General features: G+C 47.8%; 1 protein-coding gene across 1 annotated transcript; it reads right to left on the bottom strand.

Annotated features, from left to right (window-relative positions):
- Positions 1-4,037: 4,037 nt before the first annotated feature.
- Positions 4,038-14,489, bottom strand: DACT1 (dishevelled binding antagonist of beta catenin 1). Its single transcript, XM_034769286.1, has 4 exons — positions 14,031-14,489; positions 11,177-11,309; positions 9,879-10,034; positions 4,038-6,786 (listed from the first exon to the last, which is right to left on the bottom strand). The coding sequence occupies exons 1-4, from the start codon at positions 14,385-14,387 to the stop codon at positions 4,943-4,945; spliced, it is 2,490 nt and encodes an 829-aa protein (XP_034625177.1). The 5' UTR covers positions 14,388-14,489; the 3' UTR covers positions 4,038-4,942.
- Between the last annotated feature and the right edge of the window lie 1,313 nt (positions 14,490-15,802).

Below are 15,802 nucleotides of genomic sequence, written 5' to 3'. Positions count from 1 at the left end.
ATTGATTATTGAAATGCATCTTATGTTACAGAGAGCTGTGGAACTGAGTTGTGCACCAATGGCTCACATTTAGCTGTCGGCGCTTGCGTCTTCACTGCAATGTGCGAGGTGCCAACAGTTTAGATGTAAGGACTGGCTGATCTCATTTCTAATTCATATAGCTGCGATGGTCAGGCACCTTTTCATTTTTAGTCAGAGGAACTATTTACTCCATAACACCACCCAGAAAGAGAGCACCTTGAAGTAGATCTGAAGTTCATGAAGATGTTGGTTGTTCTGTCCCATAGTGTGTGTTACAGGGTGACTGGCCCTATCAGGAGGAGATGGATCCAGCCCCACCTGTGACTGGTGCAAGGCCTCATGAGGAACCCTTTTTAAAGCCCCGTTTAGAGTGAGGGGAACTCCAGAAGGCAGGTTGGGCTGCTGAGGTTAGGCCTGGAGCAGGGCCACTCCCAGACAGGTAGCCTAGAGGGCTATAAAGAGCAGAGAGGCTCCCACAGAAGCCCTAGGTTAGGAGACGATGGCAAAGGACCACAGGCGGAAGTGTGTTTGAAAAAAGGATGGGCAAAGCCATCAGGAAGGGAGGAGGGACTGTGCCTGTTCTGAGATGAGACAGAAGATTCCTTTTGGTTTTGTGGTTTGTTTGGCCCCTACTCCCCTTAAATAGTTAAAGGACTAGGACACACATTTCAGCCCCTCCTTACAATCTAGCTCACACCATTCTTTGTATGTAGGATTTTCTCCCCCCACCCCAAACCCCATAGCCCCACTCCAGCAAAGCATGTAAGCAAGTGCTTAATTTTAAGCACAAATTGTCCTACTGAAGTCAAGAGAACTCCTCATGCGCTTAAACTTAAACACATAGTCACTTTACTTGATTGGGGCTGAGAGGCAAATACCCTGAGCCACCCTACAACCAGCCAGTGTGCAATGAGAGAAAATATATTTCAGCTGTGAACATCCAAAGGCTACTATAAATCAGGAGGATAATTAAAGCATGGACGTTATGAAAGATACATTGGTAAGTCACAGGAGGGTAGAGATGGAAGCCAGTTGGTTTAAAGAAGTGCCATTTATTTACATAGTTGCCAGGATTAGCAGAGGTTTTTTTGGCCCCAGGCTACAAACATTTAGTGTCAATTGTGTTTCCAGGATCAGATTCAGGGGGAAGGATATAGAAAAATGAGCATTTGGATCAGTTCAAGTAGTTGTATAGCATTTCAAGATTCCTATCTTTAAAAAAAAAAAAAAAAGAACTCAAGATAGCCGAAGGAGCTTCGAGCCCTTCTTATTCAAACCCTTTCTTTAAGGAAAGAAAAATTCCTCCACCAAACTGCAATGACTCAGATGCAATTAAGACAGAGATAACATCAGCAGATTTCCCCAGACTAGTAACAAGCAATTCCAGGAGTGCAAAACAGGACGCTGCTTCAGCTGCTTACCAGCATTCTCAGCGTTATTGGCGGGTGATGTTTTGTTTTGATTTTGTGGCTGTTGTTTTAATTACCAAAAAGGCAATTCCTTAGCAGCTCCCGTTTAGAAAGTGGCCTCATTCATTTGACAAGAGATCATGTACAATCTCAAGGCATTGAACAGGAGCAAGAATTTAAAAGCTCCCCATCATTTTGTCTTACTGCTGTTCTATATAGCCACAGGGACAGAGAGAACACTGCAGATTCAGTTGACTGCCCGCCACACCTTTGGGAAGATTTATTGGGATTTTCACATCTTTGTCTTGCTCAGAGAGATTGTGTGGCATGATTAGAGACGTTCTGGGAGAGACGGGTTTGACAAGCGTCATGAAGCACTCCTGGGCTGAGCAAGTTTTCCCAAACTATGAAAAGGGACCTATCAAGCCATTCATCCGCCTTATAAAAGCTGTGTCTAAAGAAATATAAACTCCCCCCGGCTGCAGCCAATTCCCAATATTTTAATACTCATTGTGAAAAGTAGAAAGGTGTTAGTGGAACCTGCTCATTTATGAACAAAGTAATGGCAGGCAGGGAAGGGACGGTGATTTAATTTTAAAAAACTGGGGATGTCCACGAAATGTAGGGTTCCCTGGGAGCACCACCTTCCTGCTCAGAAGTCAGACTCCCCAACCTCTGCTGTGGCATCGGAGAGGAACCCCCTAGCCCTCATGGGGGAGACAAGCCCAGCTGCCGGAAAGCTGCTCTTCAGTAGCTACTGGGAAGGATGAACCAGGCACCAGCTCTGTACCCATACACAACCAGGACAGGATCGAACAACCGTCATCCATGGGGTGACTGGAGAAGCGCCCACAACCATACCGATACCAGAGCAGCAAGTGCCCTTCCGCTAGTGGCCATCTTGGGCTGTGCCCTCACAGTGAAGGCAGGGCAGCCACAGGGTCCTACTGGGACAGCGCTCCCAGCTCTGTGGGGGAGGAGAAGTGGTGCAGCCTCAGAACCAGCTCCTCTCTCCCTCCAAATCACAGCTTCCCAGGCCAGAAGGGAACACTGTGATCACCTGGTCTGACCCTCTGCATACCACAGGCCATAGAACTTCCCCCCCAGAATTCCTACAGCAGCTGTTGGAAAAACATCCCATCTTAATTTAAAAGTTGTCAGTGATGAAGAATCCACCACAACCCTCGGTACATTGTTCCAATGGTTCATTACTCTCACTGGTAAAAGCTTGCACCTTTTTTCCCAGTCTGAAGGTGTCTAGCTTCAACATCCAGCCATTGGATCACGTTAGACCTTTCTCTGCTAGACTGAAGCGCCCATTTTTATATATTTGTTCCCCATGTCAATAGTTTTAACCTGTGATCCACTCAACCATTAACCTTCTCTTTGTTAAAAAAAAATAATAATAATATATTGAGATATACCTATCTCATAGAGCTGGAAGAGACCTTGAAAGGTCATTGAGTCCAGCCCCCTGCCTTCACTAGCAGGACCAAGTACTGATTTTTGCCCCAATCCCTAAGTGGCCCCCTCAAGGATTGAACTCACAACCCTGGGTTTAACAGGCCAACACTCAAACCACTGAGCTATCCCTCCCCCCATTTGTTAAGCCAAATAGACTGAGCTCTTTGAGTCTATTACTATACGACAGGTTTTCTCACCCTTTAATCATTCTCATGGCTCTTCTCTGAGCCCTCTCCAATTCATCAACATCCTTCTTGAATTGTGGGCATCAGAACTGGACACAGTATTCCAGCAACAGTTTCGCCACCTCCTCCTACTTGATATTCCCATTTTATGCATCGTAGGATCTCATTAGCCCTTTTGGCCAGGGTGTCGCACCAAGGAGCTCACGTTCAGCCGATTAGCCACCATGACTCCCAAATCTTTTTCAGAGTCCCTGCTTCCCAGGAGCAGTCAAGAGATTCAGCTCCACCCCAAAGGGAGGAAGAGGCTGATAAAAGGAGCGACAGATTGCCAAGCCAGCTCCTATTTCTGTTCCTCTCCCTGGGGTAGCACCACCCTGACAGGGAGAAGCCAGTGTCAGCCATGCCTGAAGTGGGGAGATCAGGGTCACAGGTGGCTGGTTCACACATGTAGCAAAACCAATTGCTGCTCCCCATGTTCCTGCAAGCCCATCTCCCAGTGGACAGGACTCTTTTGGAGTGGATTGCCTGTCCTTTCAGGGAGGGGGCCCTGCTGTATGTCAGGGAGACTGGTGCCTTTCTGCCACTTGGTTATATAGAATTAATATGGCAAGCCCCGTACAGACAGTGGTAATATTAAACTGCCAAAGTTGCAGGGCAGGAAACTCACAGGTGTCAGAGCAAGGTTTATGCCTGGACGCCTACATCCCATCCAGCTCCGCACAAATCCTAACTATTAAAAGAAAAAATTGAGCCACCCTGAGCTACGACTGACCCATTTCTCTCCTTTCCCACTTCAAAGTACACGTTCCAAACACAGGAACGCCTCCAACTCGCCTCAGTTACTGTGTAGTTCAGATGCAGCAAGTGTCGCACGGCCACATTCGTGTACCTTTGTGTGGGGGCAGCGGTGGGGCGGTCCCAACTGCTGGTTCTAGAGCAACGTAACAAACTTTAAAAAAAGTATTAAAACAGACTGTTTATTACAGCATATGATGTGTTATTAATTTACACAATGATATATAAAAACAGCCGTTTGTGATGTAGAGTAACTTGACAGTGACAGGAATATTAAAACTATGGATATTCATGCACGTGACATGCATATGTTTTTAAAAAGCGCTTTTACACAATATACTGAAGAGTTACTGAGCCTTTCCCAGCTGGTCCAATGGTTTCTTCTGGAGAGCAATGTATTACTCTGGTGGGAATCCCACACATGGGATGCACATTGAGGTCATCCATAGCAGAGTGCCTTTTGGAGAAGGCAACTCAAGAGGGAGATTAAGCGAGGGCCCTTTCTATTATCTGTATTACCATAGCACCTAGGGGCCCTAGTTGTAGACCCGGACCCCATTGTGCTAGGCACTGTACAAACACACACATGGGGGGGAGCAGGTTGCAAGAAGAAGAGTTTACAAGAGAAAATCCAGCCAGACAAAAGGAGGGACATGGTCAACATGCAGGAACAAGAGCAGAAAATATTAAGGGATAGGAACAAACATTAGGATCCTCCACTTCTGACTTTAAGCTGTTGATCTCCTGATATTACAAGACCCAGAGTTGGAAAGAATAGGCAAGGAAGATCCATTCTTGGGAACATTATTATTTTTCAAAGCCTTCTGATACTATGCACTTGAAGCTGTCACCACTGAAATGGCAGGGTTTTAAAAAAAAAAACTAGTATAATGGTTTTTATTTCCATGAAAAGGCACTAGTATCCACCCAAGATTTGAAGCCATGTCATAATTTACCTTAAGTTTTAAATATTTGTATTAAAAAAAAAAATCTATGAAAATATTTACACAAAAGCACCTTGTTTCTTTAAGTAGAAACAGACGCGTTCCACGCGGACAAGTCATTTCATTAGACGGTCGTCATCAGTTTGAGAGAGCCAGATCGGAAGCGAAGGATTTTCTTCTTGAGGTTATGCGAGGCTTTAATTTTGACAAAGGCCTTTGCTGCATTTTCGTGCAGCTCCGGAGCGGCCACCGTTTGGATAGGAAGAGTCTGGACAAACTGAGACCAAATAAGCCCCCCGCTTTCATCGGAGTCACTAGTCGTCGTGCTCTCCCCAATGAACTCCACCTCGCTCAAGCTGGACTCGCTGTCCCCAAAGCAGTTTGTGGTGTAGTTACTCTGCTCATCTTCACTGGTGTCCACTACGGTGGAGTGGAACAGGGATTCGCACTCTGCTGAATACTCGGAGTCACTAGCAACGTAAGCGTAGGGGCTGACGTACGGAAGGGGAACTTGTGAATAGACCCCTACGGCTTCTCTCCTGTTTCTTCTTGCCCTTCTCAGGGCTTCCTCGTAGGAAATCTCTGCCGATGACTTCCACCGGCGATAATCTCCTCGCTTGTGCTTAGGTTTGGCCACAACTGCTTCTCTGCCATGTCCGTGAGATTTGATCACAGTTTTATGGAGGCCAGTCTGCCTGCTTGGGAGGCTTGGCTCCAGCTGTGAACTGCTGCTTTTCTTCCCTCTCACAGAGGGCTTTTTAAGTTTCTTATTTGTATCCAAGTCATCAGGGAAACGACACTTTTTGCCGATTGGCTTGGTTTTCTCCCGCATGGTTGGCGCGTTGCTTTCCAGCAGGCTGGCCAGGTGGGACCTGTGTTTCAGAGTAGAGCTCTTCAGAATTTTGACACTTTTGGTGCCTTTGTGAAGCTTAAGGCTTTGCTGTTGAGCTGGTATGAACTGCGCACTAACCAGCAAGCCTTCATCCAGGCTCTGAGAGGAAGAGCCCTCACTCTTGAAATCCAACGTGGGCCTCTCCTCCAAAGGAAGTGAAGTGGGGTGAGCCGCTTGCAAGCGGTTTTTTAGCAGTAGCTTTTTGGATGGCTGGGTCACTTTATTCTCCTGCTGCAGTGCTGTATGTCTACCAGGACTTTCTTTAGGAGATGTAGCAAAGAGTTGGCCATTTTCCTTTGGGATATCCCCTGTCGTCGCTGCAGGACACCAGTTTAGTTCTTGAGATGCTGGTTTGACGTTCCTTGACAGATGTTTGCTTTGAAGTTCATTGACAGCACTTGGTGGGTAGGCTGCAGCCGTAGGCACCTTCCTGCTTTCCAGCTGCTCCCCATTAGATTCTTTTGACGGCTGATTTAATGACGAGAAGGTGCCATTATCCAAAGTGGTTGTTCCACTGGAATGCAAACATGCTTGTTTGGAATTCTTCAGGTTCACAATGTTAGTATGTGAAACAGCCGCGGTCTGTCTAACACACATGCTCCCATGTCTCAAAATGCCTTTTGTGGGGTCAGCATTCAGACTTGTTCTCGGTTTGTTAGTCCTCACAGAATGCGTCTTTTTCTGAACAAGGCTCAAGATGTAACCATCTATTTTTTTGTTGGCTGAAGGACAGGATACAGACCATGAGCTCTGCGGGAGAAAGGAATTGCCTGTTTTTACTGAGTCTAGTTCAGCTCCAATGCAAACATCATTAACATTGCAACCACGTCTCTCTTCTTCTCTCAAGGGATTACCGGTCACTGGTAGAAGAAACATTGGACTCTGCACGGCTACTGCATGTAGGGGACTGGGATAACGGTACACATCATTCCCATTTTTAGATACTAAGTCACACTGATACTTTGGATGTACATCTGCAACCACATCAAGGGAATTGGAGTGCGAACGACAGACAGCACCTGATGCCGGGTCCTCGTGCTGGCCTTCTTTATTATAATCCATCCAGCCTATGAGATCTGAAATGCATTTGAAAAGAGTTTAAAGATGCTGCCATTGTGTAGTTCTGCTTTTATTTAGTCTTTTCAAAGATACTTTTGAAGACTTTGGCCAGGTCTACACCCACACCGCTTTAACTAGGGCGATATAGTTGAAACTCTACAATCCTCCTAGTGTGGATTCAGTTATACCGGTATAAAGATGCTTATTCTCAGGTCTACATTATAATGTTTTATTGGTATAGCTACTAGAGTGACAAGGTGGGTGAGGTAATGTCTTTTATTGGACAAACTTCTGTTAGTGAGAGAGACCAGCTTTCGAGCTTAGCTATGTCAGTCAGGGTGTGGAAAAAAAACACTTCCCCATGTGACATAGCTATGCCGGCAAAACCCCCAGTGTAGACGCAGCCATGCCGACAGAAGAGTGATCCAATAAAAGACATTACCTCATTCACCTGGTCTCTCTAATATCCTGGGACCGACACGGCTACAACACCACGGCAGACAGCTTGGCTAACGTCATTGAGGGAGATGGTGTTGCTAAACAGGCAGAAAAACTTCTGTTGGCATATGCTGTGTCCACACTAGGAGGCTCTGCTGGTTCAGCTATACTGATATAGCTAGAGCAGCGGAGCCTATGTAGTGTAGTCTAGCCCTTATATTCCTGTATAGGAAGGGGAATAAGCTATACGGGTATAAGGTGCCTTTATACCAGCAAAACTGTATCCACTCTAGGGATTGTAACAGTATAATTATGCTGGTTAAAAAAAAAAAAAAGGAATTCACACCCCTAACCAACTTAGTTATACTGGTACAAAAGCCGTGTAGAGCTGGCCTTAGGGTACATCTACACTACAGGGGGGAGTCGATTTAAGATACGCAAATTCAGCTACATGAACAGCGTAGTTGAATTCGGCGTATCGCAGCCGACTTACCCCATTGTGAGGACGGCGGCAAAATCGACTTCTGCGGCTTCCCGTCGGCGGCTCTTACTACCACCTCCGCTGGTGGAGTAAGAGCGCCGATTCGGGGATTGATTGTCGCGTCCCGTTGGGACGCGATAAATCGATCCCCGAGAGGTCGATTTCTACCCGCCGATTCAGGCGGGTAGTATAGACCTAGCCTTAGAGAGCCTTCCACTTTGTACCAGAGGCCTCTAGAATTCTACAGTTGACTTTTACAGCCCCCACATGAACTGCTAGACACAGAACTGTAGAAAGCCCAAGGATATGTGTGTTACAAGATATAGTGCACTGCTAAACCCACAACTAACCAAGAAGGAACAAACAAATTACACCAGTAAAATTGTTAACAGTCGGCTGAAGGGCAATTTTAACCATCCTTTTCTTTAGGAACTTCAGGCTGATCATGGACTTCCACCGTTTTTACTTGGAATTGCTTTTGTAGGGCTTCAAAATGATCAGATTCCGTTCAGGAAAAGATTATCAAGATGCGAAGAACACTCATAAGAGAATCTTCTTGGGGGGAGGGGATGTCAAAGACAAAGACTCTTTTGACTGAAGCACGGGAGTGGGAGTTGAGAAACAGAGTTCTATTCCCAGCCCTGCAAGAGACGTCCTCGGAGGCTAGTTACTTAGGTCAAAATGTTCAAATGTGAATGCTTTACTAAGGCCATATTTAGGCACCTACGTAAGAGGGCTGATTTTATCAAACATGCTTAGCCCCCACAGTTCCCATAGACTTCAGTGGGACTATATATGAGAGGAAGTGCTGCTCAGAGAGCAAGAATGGGGTTATCAGGATCTGAAGAGAACAGCTGACTTATTGTAGGTCATATCACAGTATTTCTTAAATTCTCTGTTACAGTCTAATATTCACAGCGAATTGTCAAGAAGACTTCACTGAAACATGCCACTGTGGGAAGTGAGCTAGACTGCCACAATCTGTTTAAGATTTCATATTTCCATTCTGTATCATGAAAACCAGCAATGTAATCTGCTGTAAATCTTTGTGCGGGATTATTTTTAAACATGCTTGATAAAGACGACCTATAGATTGGTGATAGGGAAATTTAAATTACATCAAGCAGGTCAGAGGGTAATTTGAAAAGCTCTCAACATCTCAGAATTGCTACAAAGTCGCATTTCTAGGACAGACAAACTTGAATGATTATGCTCTGGACTCCTAAATGCAAAAGTTCACTCATAGGCAGTTTGACTTCTATATTGGGCGGGGGGGAGGGGGGGACAGGCGCGGAGAGGCAGCTCCAGTCAGGCCAAGGGGGCCATGCGGGGGGAGGAAGGGAGGAACCCAAGGCTTGGGGGCCGGGGGAGGGGGACACTGCAGAATGGAAGTTCTGAACACCAAGCAATACATGTCTGCTTGTAAGCAGCCTCCAGGATCGAAACTGAAACAAGGTCCTATTTAACCCCTCTTTCCAGACCTATACAGCAAATAAGAGGATTCTTGCAACAGAAATCTTGTAGTAACCTGCCTCAATATATAACCTAGACACACATACACACTGAGATTTACATCTTTAGATAGAGTAACTGGAAATTCAAACATCCATCTTCCCCTCACCAAAGAGAGAGAAACCTTTTCCATTATTCATGGCCATTTGTTCCAGGCCACACAAACTCAGCACACACTTCATCACAATTGTCCATGTGCTGTGGAAAGCAGTTAGAGCTGGGGAAACTATTAGTCGCTCGCTTTCATAGGCACAAATATGCACTACCCATAAATGAATTTGGTTCAGGGTTTTTTTTTTTGTTTTTTTTTTTTACACTTTGGTAAAAATTGTTTCCTAAAAGAAGTGATAGGAAGTTATACAATGAATTTGCTTGTGTGTATATGTACCACTGCCCTCTACTGGGTACAAAATATCAGAGCTGATCATGTGTTTAAAGGTGCCCACAATTCACACCAATGACTGAAAAAGTGGCGGGTGAAATCTATACCCCATGCCACACATATGCGACAAAAACGTCAGTCATCAGAGTCTTTTTGATTATTTTATATGAACACGTCGTTTAGCAAATGAAAAAAGGAAGAGTTAATAGGACCCTGCTAGCCCCAATGCAGCATTTCAATGGATAAGCCAACACCACGTGCTGGAATATGATGTATTATACCAGCTTTTACTGTACCTGCAGATTTTGGGCGTCCATCCGAGATATTCAAAGATGTCTCCAAAGGGCTGCAAAAACAGGTGCTAGAATGGCAACTGGATAAACACTCACTGAAGACTGAGTTAGAGGAATTGGAAAGTGATCCAGAGGCCCCATCACTCAGCTCATAAAATCCTATAAAAATAAAAACTTGGGTTCATTTTGGTTCTGTTCATTATGCAAAAGAATTCCCCTCCCCCTCCCCTAGAAAAGCAATTGAGTTTCTGTGTATTTTGGCTCATTGGATCTCAAACAATTTATACTATTTCATTCAATCATCCCGATTAGTTGTACTATACAGTAGTACTATAATACTGGGACAATTTCTGTTTATTGAAAATAAGGCAGTGGGATGTCACTTAGCCTTTGAAATATTAATATCTCGAACAGGGCCGGCACTTCCACTAGGTGACCCTAGGCGGTCGCCTAACGCAGCAGGATGTGGGGGGCGACATTTCGCCGCCCTCGGTGGAATTTCGGCGGTGATTTCTCTGGGCAGGAAGAAAAGCGGCCGCGGAAACGCCGCCGGGAACCAGGGCCGTCCAGAGGGGCTTCTTCCACTCCGGGTCTTCGGCGGAAATTCGGCAGCGGGTCCTTCACTAGACCCGCCGCCGAAGTGCCCCGAAGACCCGGAGCGGAAGGACCCCACCGCCAAAAATGCAGCTTCAGAGGAGGAGCTGCCGCTGATTACTGAGGAGGAGCGCTGCCACCTAGGGCAGCAAAAACCCTGGCGCCACTCCTGATTTCGAACAATTTTTAAAAGCCAAATTGAAACTAAAAGCTGTACAGATTGTGCTAAGAGAAATCTGGCTGTACTTGCCTTCAAAGCTCATTTAACAGGATATTAGGTCTCTTGACAACCATTCTACCAGTATTACTTGGCTACGAGACTGTCTACAAGTCTCCTTAGCCACTGTTGCTGCTTCCTTCCTGTACTTTTTCTTGCCACCCAATTCCCATAAATAAAAGAAATGAAGCATTCTGAAAAAGCTTCATCTAATGCATTATTTTTATTAAAAAGAAAACCCACTTTCTGAAAATCAAACATGATTGTGCAGCATGTTCTCAATAGTCCTGACATTTGCCTCCGAATGAATATATTGTATGAAGTCAGTAATGTTTCCAGTGGCAGCTGAATTTTTCTTAATCCCACTGTACCATCACTGACTGCCATATTGTGGACCCTTTATCATTTTCAACTGTGACATTGCTGAAGGTTCTGGACAGTTTTATAACCGATTGCTGGGTGGATCCATTTTGCAGCATATGGGGCTTACCTGAACTTGGCCGACTGTCTGTCTCAAGGTGCTCATCTGAAGTCTTTTCTACATCCAGTCTTAGATCACTTATCTGTTTGTCTAGTTCTTGCAGCTGATTTAATAGACCAGCATCTCTCCTTCTCAAGCAATTCTGGAAAACAAGAAAAGCAACACGTCACCTTTGCTGTCCAGAAACAAATGGGCCACAAGTATCATCTGAAAAATAATAGCTTGTAAATTCCATGTCAGTTCTAAAAAAAAAACAGAAATCCTGCCTGGAAGTTCAGGATAAAAATTCAACTGAACTATAATGTAGACATTTAATTCCAGTTTCTCTCATTCTGTTGCACATTATGTTCTTAAAGCATAAGGCAAGATTACAGGAGCCAGAATCAGCATCCTTTCATTAATTTTACAATGCAATAAGTAGGAAAAGTAATCCCTTCTCTTCCCCCATTACAATTGTATTACATTATTGTAATAAGACTGTTTAAGCTATTTATGAAGGTAATTTTGATGATATACAATGGGCAATAAATAATGATTTTGCAAGAAGCTCATTAACCCAAGGTCAGGGTAATCAGTTTCTCCACACATACTACAACCGTATCTATCCATCATCTGTCCAGTTGCATCAGTTTTTATACACACGGGCACATACACTTTTGCATTGCAGCCAGCAGTATTCTGATGGATTTCTGAGTCTAGATGCTCATAAAGGGCCCAATCCCAAAACCATTAGGTCAAGGGGAGCCTTTCCATTGGTTTCAATGGGTGTTGGATCAGGCCCAAGACTGAAAGGCTAATAGCATAAGCTAGACCAGTGGTTCTCGACCTGTGGCCCAATCAGCACACAGCTGCAGCCCATGTGACATCCTCAGGGCCATACAGGTAGTATATATATTGTGTGGACGCGGCCCACATAATACATAGAGAGCTGCAGATGTGGCCCACAATGGTAAATAGGTTGAGAACCACTGAGCTAGACAGACTTGCACAATGCACTACCACTTGGGACCAGAAGGGCAAGCAAATTCTTTTTCCACTTCTGACATGAGCTAGGATTTGGATCCAACCCAGATCTGCAGAGGTGACAGGTTTAGAGCGGGAACTCACTGCGCCACCTACTGACCCAGCCCCCCTCTAAAGTAGCATTGGGAATAGTGCATCTGGTTCAAATTTGGAATGTCAAGAGCACAAATCAAAGTGTTACCACAAACCCCCAATTCCGAGTAATAATTCCTGTTACTTTACTGTGGCCATTTGGCAGCTAATAATTCCTGAACAGTCCCATCACCTTTTTAGAAGGAAATAACCCTACTCTATACATTTACTAAACCAAACGGGGGAAAAACCTACAAAAGCAATCAAGATTTGCAAGTGAACATCAAAAATCCAACCTCTCCCTTGGTCAGAGCCAATATGCACAAATGCTGAACCATGACTGGGACACAAAGAATGCCATGCACAGCTGTGAGTTATTTTCATTGAAAAATGATCCGCCGTTTCACATCCAGCTCTCTCTTCCCCCAGGAGCTACAAAGCGCCTTTTCAACAAAAGCATCCCTATTTTAAAGGGCCCGATCCTGAAAACTGCACAGCACTCACTGCGCTCCCACTGAAGTCTCAGGATAGCCTCTGGGCCCAATCCAACTCTTATTCAAGTCAGCAGACACACTCCTTGACTTCAGGGGATGGGGATCAGGCAGTAGAAGAGCACCGCTAGGTTGCATCAGGGGCTTTTTAAAATGAGTGAATCTATTTCTTTTGTAGCAAACCAAGGATAAACTCCTTCTCACCTCACGCCTATGAGCTGCTCTGTTGAGCAATGATCAGGATTCTAGTTAAGTACATTTTTCTGGCTATTTCGTATCTAGTTGCTAGTTATTTTATATGGCTCATGCAAATATATTTACTCCAAGCCCATTTCTCAAAATCAACGGTCAGAGTCAACTGATGCATTATTTTAGTTCAAGCCTTTCTTCTCACGTGAACATTAATGAAAGCGACACACCACGGCCACAGCTCTGACAGAAATTCAATAAAATAAATGCTTTCTGCAGCACCGTCCTGAGGCTTTAAAAAGCACAGGACAGGAAGGGATTTGCAGAAACGAGCTTGCTTATTCCACCAAGCACAGCTCCCTAAATCAAGAGGTGCCTTCTCCTTTTGCGTCAGGAACTCTTGCCCCGTTAGGCAAAGCGCTTTCACTGAGCCTCACGTTTCAAATTAAGAACCGGAGCAGATGCAATGTGGACAAGGTGAGGAGCGCTCAGGGGATGACACCGGATTAGGAAGGCTATTCCCGAAAGGCAGTTCAACCTAGTGGTAAAAAACTCATTGGAAGCTGGGCAATTGATCACGCTGGGAGCAGCCCGGGCTGCTTTTGTGAGCCGTGGGGATGAGCCCCGGAGTCTGCAGCTCTCCTGCCTCCCAGACACACACCGGCACTGACTAATTCGGAGGCGGTTCCGGCGGGTTCGCTGGTTTCACTGGCACCCGTAGGAGCCCGCAGAGCCCCCGGAGAGGGAGGGAGAAGGGCTGGGGGATCAGAGACACACACGGGGGAGGTGGGGGGGGTCTGTCCGTTACAGAGGGTCCCCGATCGGAGCAATAAGGAGGCGACGGGAAAGATCAGACTCAGCCGGGCACCCGGACTCTCGCCCGTGCGCCCCCAAGTCCCCCCCAGCCCGGGACCCTCGCCCGCTCCCCCCACCCCGGGACCCTCGCCCGTGCGTCCCCGCACCCCCATCCCGGGACCCTCGCCTGTGCGCCCCCGCACCCCGCGCCCCCCAGCCCGGGACCCTCGCCCGTGCGCCCCCGCACCCCCCAGCCCGGGACTCGCCCCCGGGTGCTCCCCAGCCCCGCTCACCAGCTGTTTCCTCAGCAGGAGGATGTTCTCCTCCAGGAACTTCTCCTCCAGGCTGCGCTGGGCGTCCCCTTCCCCGGGCGGCTCCCCGCGGGCCCCCGCGGCGCTGGGGGCGGCCCCCGGCGGGTGGCTCAGCAGCAGGCTCTTCACCAGCAGCTCCTGCCGCTGGCGCAGGTAGTCCAGCTCGCCCAGCCCGGCCAGCGTGGCCTCCAGCCGCTCCCGGGTGCGCTGCCGCTCCGCCTCCGCCTCGCCCTTCTCCCTCCAGCGCGCATCGGGCTCCCGGGGCGCCGCCACCGCCTGCTGCTGCTGCCCGGGCTCCGGCTCCTTAGCCGCGGCGGCGGCCTCCGGGCTCGGCTTCATCCCCGGGGCGGGCGCCTCCCTCAGCGCATGGGGGTGTCCGGGGCGCCGCGCTGCCACTGCCGGGGGAGGGAGGCTGGGGCCGGGGCCCCGCGAGGTGCCGAGCCGCTGCGGAGCAGGAGCGCAGCGCTGCTGCTGCCAGCGCCGCCGCTGCAATGGGCCAGGGGCGCCCAGCCCGCTCCTCCCGCCCCGCTGCCACCGCCCCCGCTCCCTCCCTCCGCCGCCCGGCTCAGCCTCGGTTACTGACGCTCCGCGGCGCCTCCCCTCCCCTCCCCCTGTCCGCGCCCCCCTTCTCCCTGCCCGGCCCCCCGCCTCTTCCTCTCTCCCCCTTCCCTCTCGGCCTGCGCTGCCCCTTCCTCTCCCCTCACACACAAGGCGACTAAAGTCCCCATTCAGACCCCCCCATTTTGTAGCCACCCCCCCTTGGGCAGGCTGGGTGCTGCCTTCCATTGTTAGGTGGGGCCCAGCTATGGGACCCCTGGCACTGTCCATCTCTCTAGGGTCTTGGTAGGGGCTGGTGTGCATTTACACCCCTAGAGAGATACCCGCTGGCATGGACTCTCTTCTTCCAGTTCAAGAGTGGCTTTTTCCAACGTAGCTTATAGCCGCGGGAAACAGGCACTTATACTGGAATAAGAGCGTCCACACTGGGGCTTATACTGCTCTAGCTATATCAGTACAGGGGGGAATCTCCCCTGCAAACAAGCCCTAAGGTGCTCATCATCCTCCACAGCCCTGCTCTCCCCTCCTTCAGGGAGCCTAGTGCCACTTGTAGCTCTGGCCTAGCAGGGAGCAGGGCCTGGGATTTGCAGGGTTGTTGGAGCCTGTTGATTCTAGGACAGGAGACCTGAAGAGCTCTGTGGAGCTGAAAAGCTTGTCTCTTTCACCAACTGAGGTTGGTCCACTAAAAGATATGACCTCAGGCACCTTGTCTCTCTCACGGGCCATGGCCTGGGATTGTAGGAAGAGGGAGTGAGGAGGTTTGCTTATTTCTATCCCCTCCCCTTTCATCCCCCTTCACAAGCAAAGTTCCAGACACCATGCTGGCTTCCCCATGAATTGATTTTATTTACTGTACTTAGTGAGTGATAGTAACTACGGCCAGAATTCAGGGTGGATGGTCTAGACTGATCCCCTGCATTTCAGCAGCACTGCTCATTGCTGCTATCATCTTAAAGTCATTCTCCAGCAGCCCTTCACAACCCTGCTCTTTTAAGCTATGCAGAGTGACTTATGGCCCATCAGCAGTACATTTGGATACTTAGTGGCTTTTAAGGCCAAACACTACTAAAATAAGAACACAAATGATGCAATAAGTGAAAGCCGTTGCCAAGTGTGCATTGTGGGGGGCAGGGAGAGAGAAGAAAATGGCGATCCTTTGAACAGGGCGCTAGCCGCTGCCTAGGAGCTGGGATCAA

The sequence above is a fragment of the Trachemys scripta genome, chromosome 4, assembly GCF_013100865.1.
Source record: "Trachemys scripta elegans isolate TJP31775 chromosome 4, CAS_Tse_1.0, whole genome shotgun sequence".
Lineage (NCBI taxonomy): Eukaryota > Metazoa > Chordata > Testudines > Emydidae > Trachemys > Trachemys scripta.
This window is presented reverse-complemented; position numbering and strand designations above follow the sequence as displayed.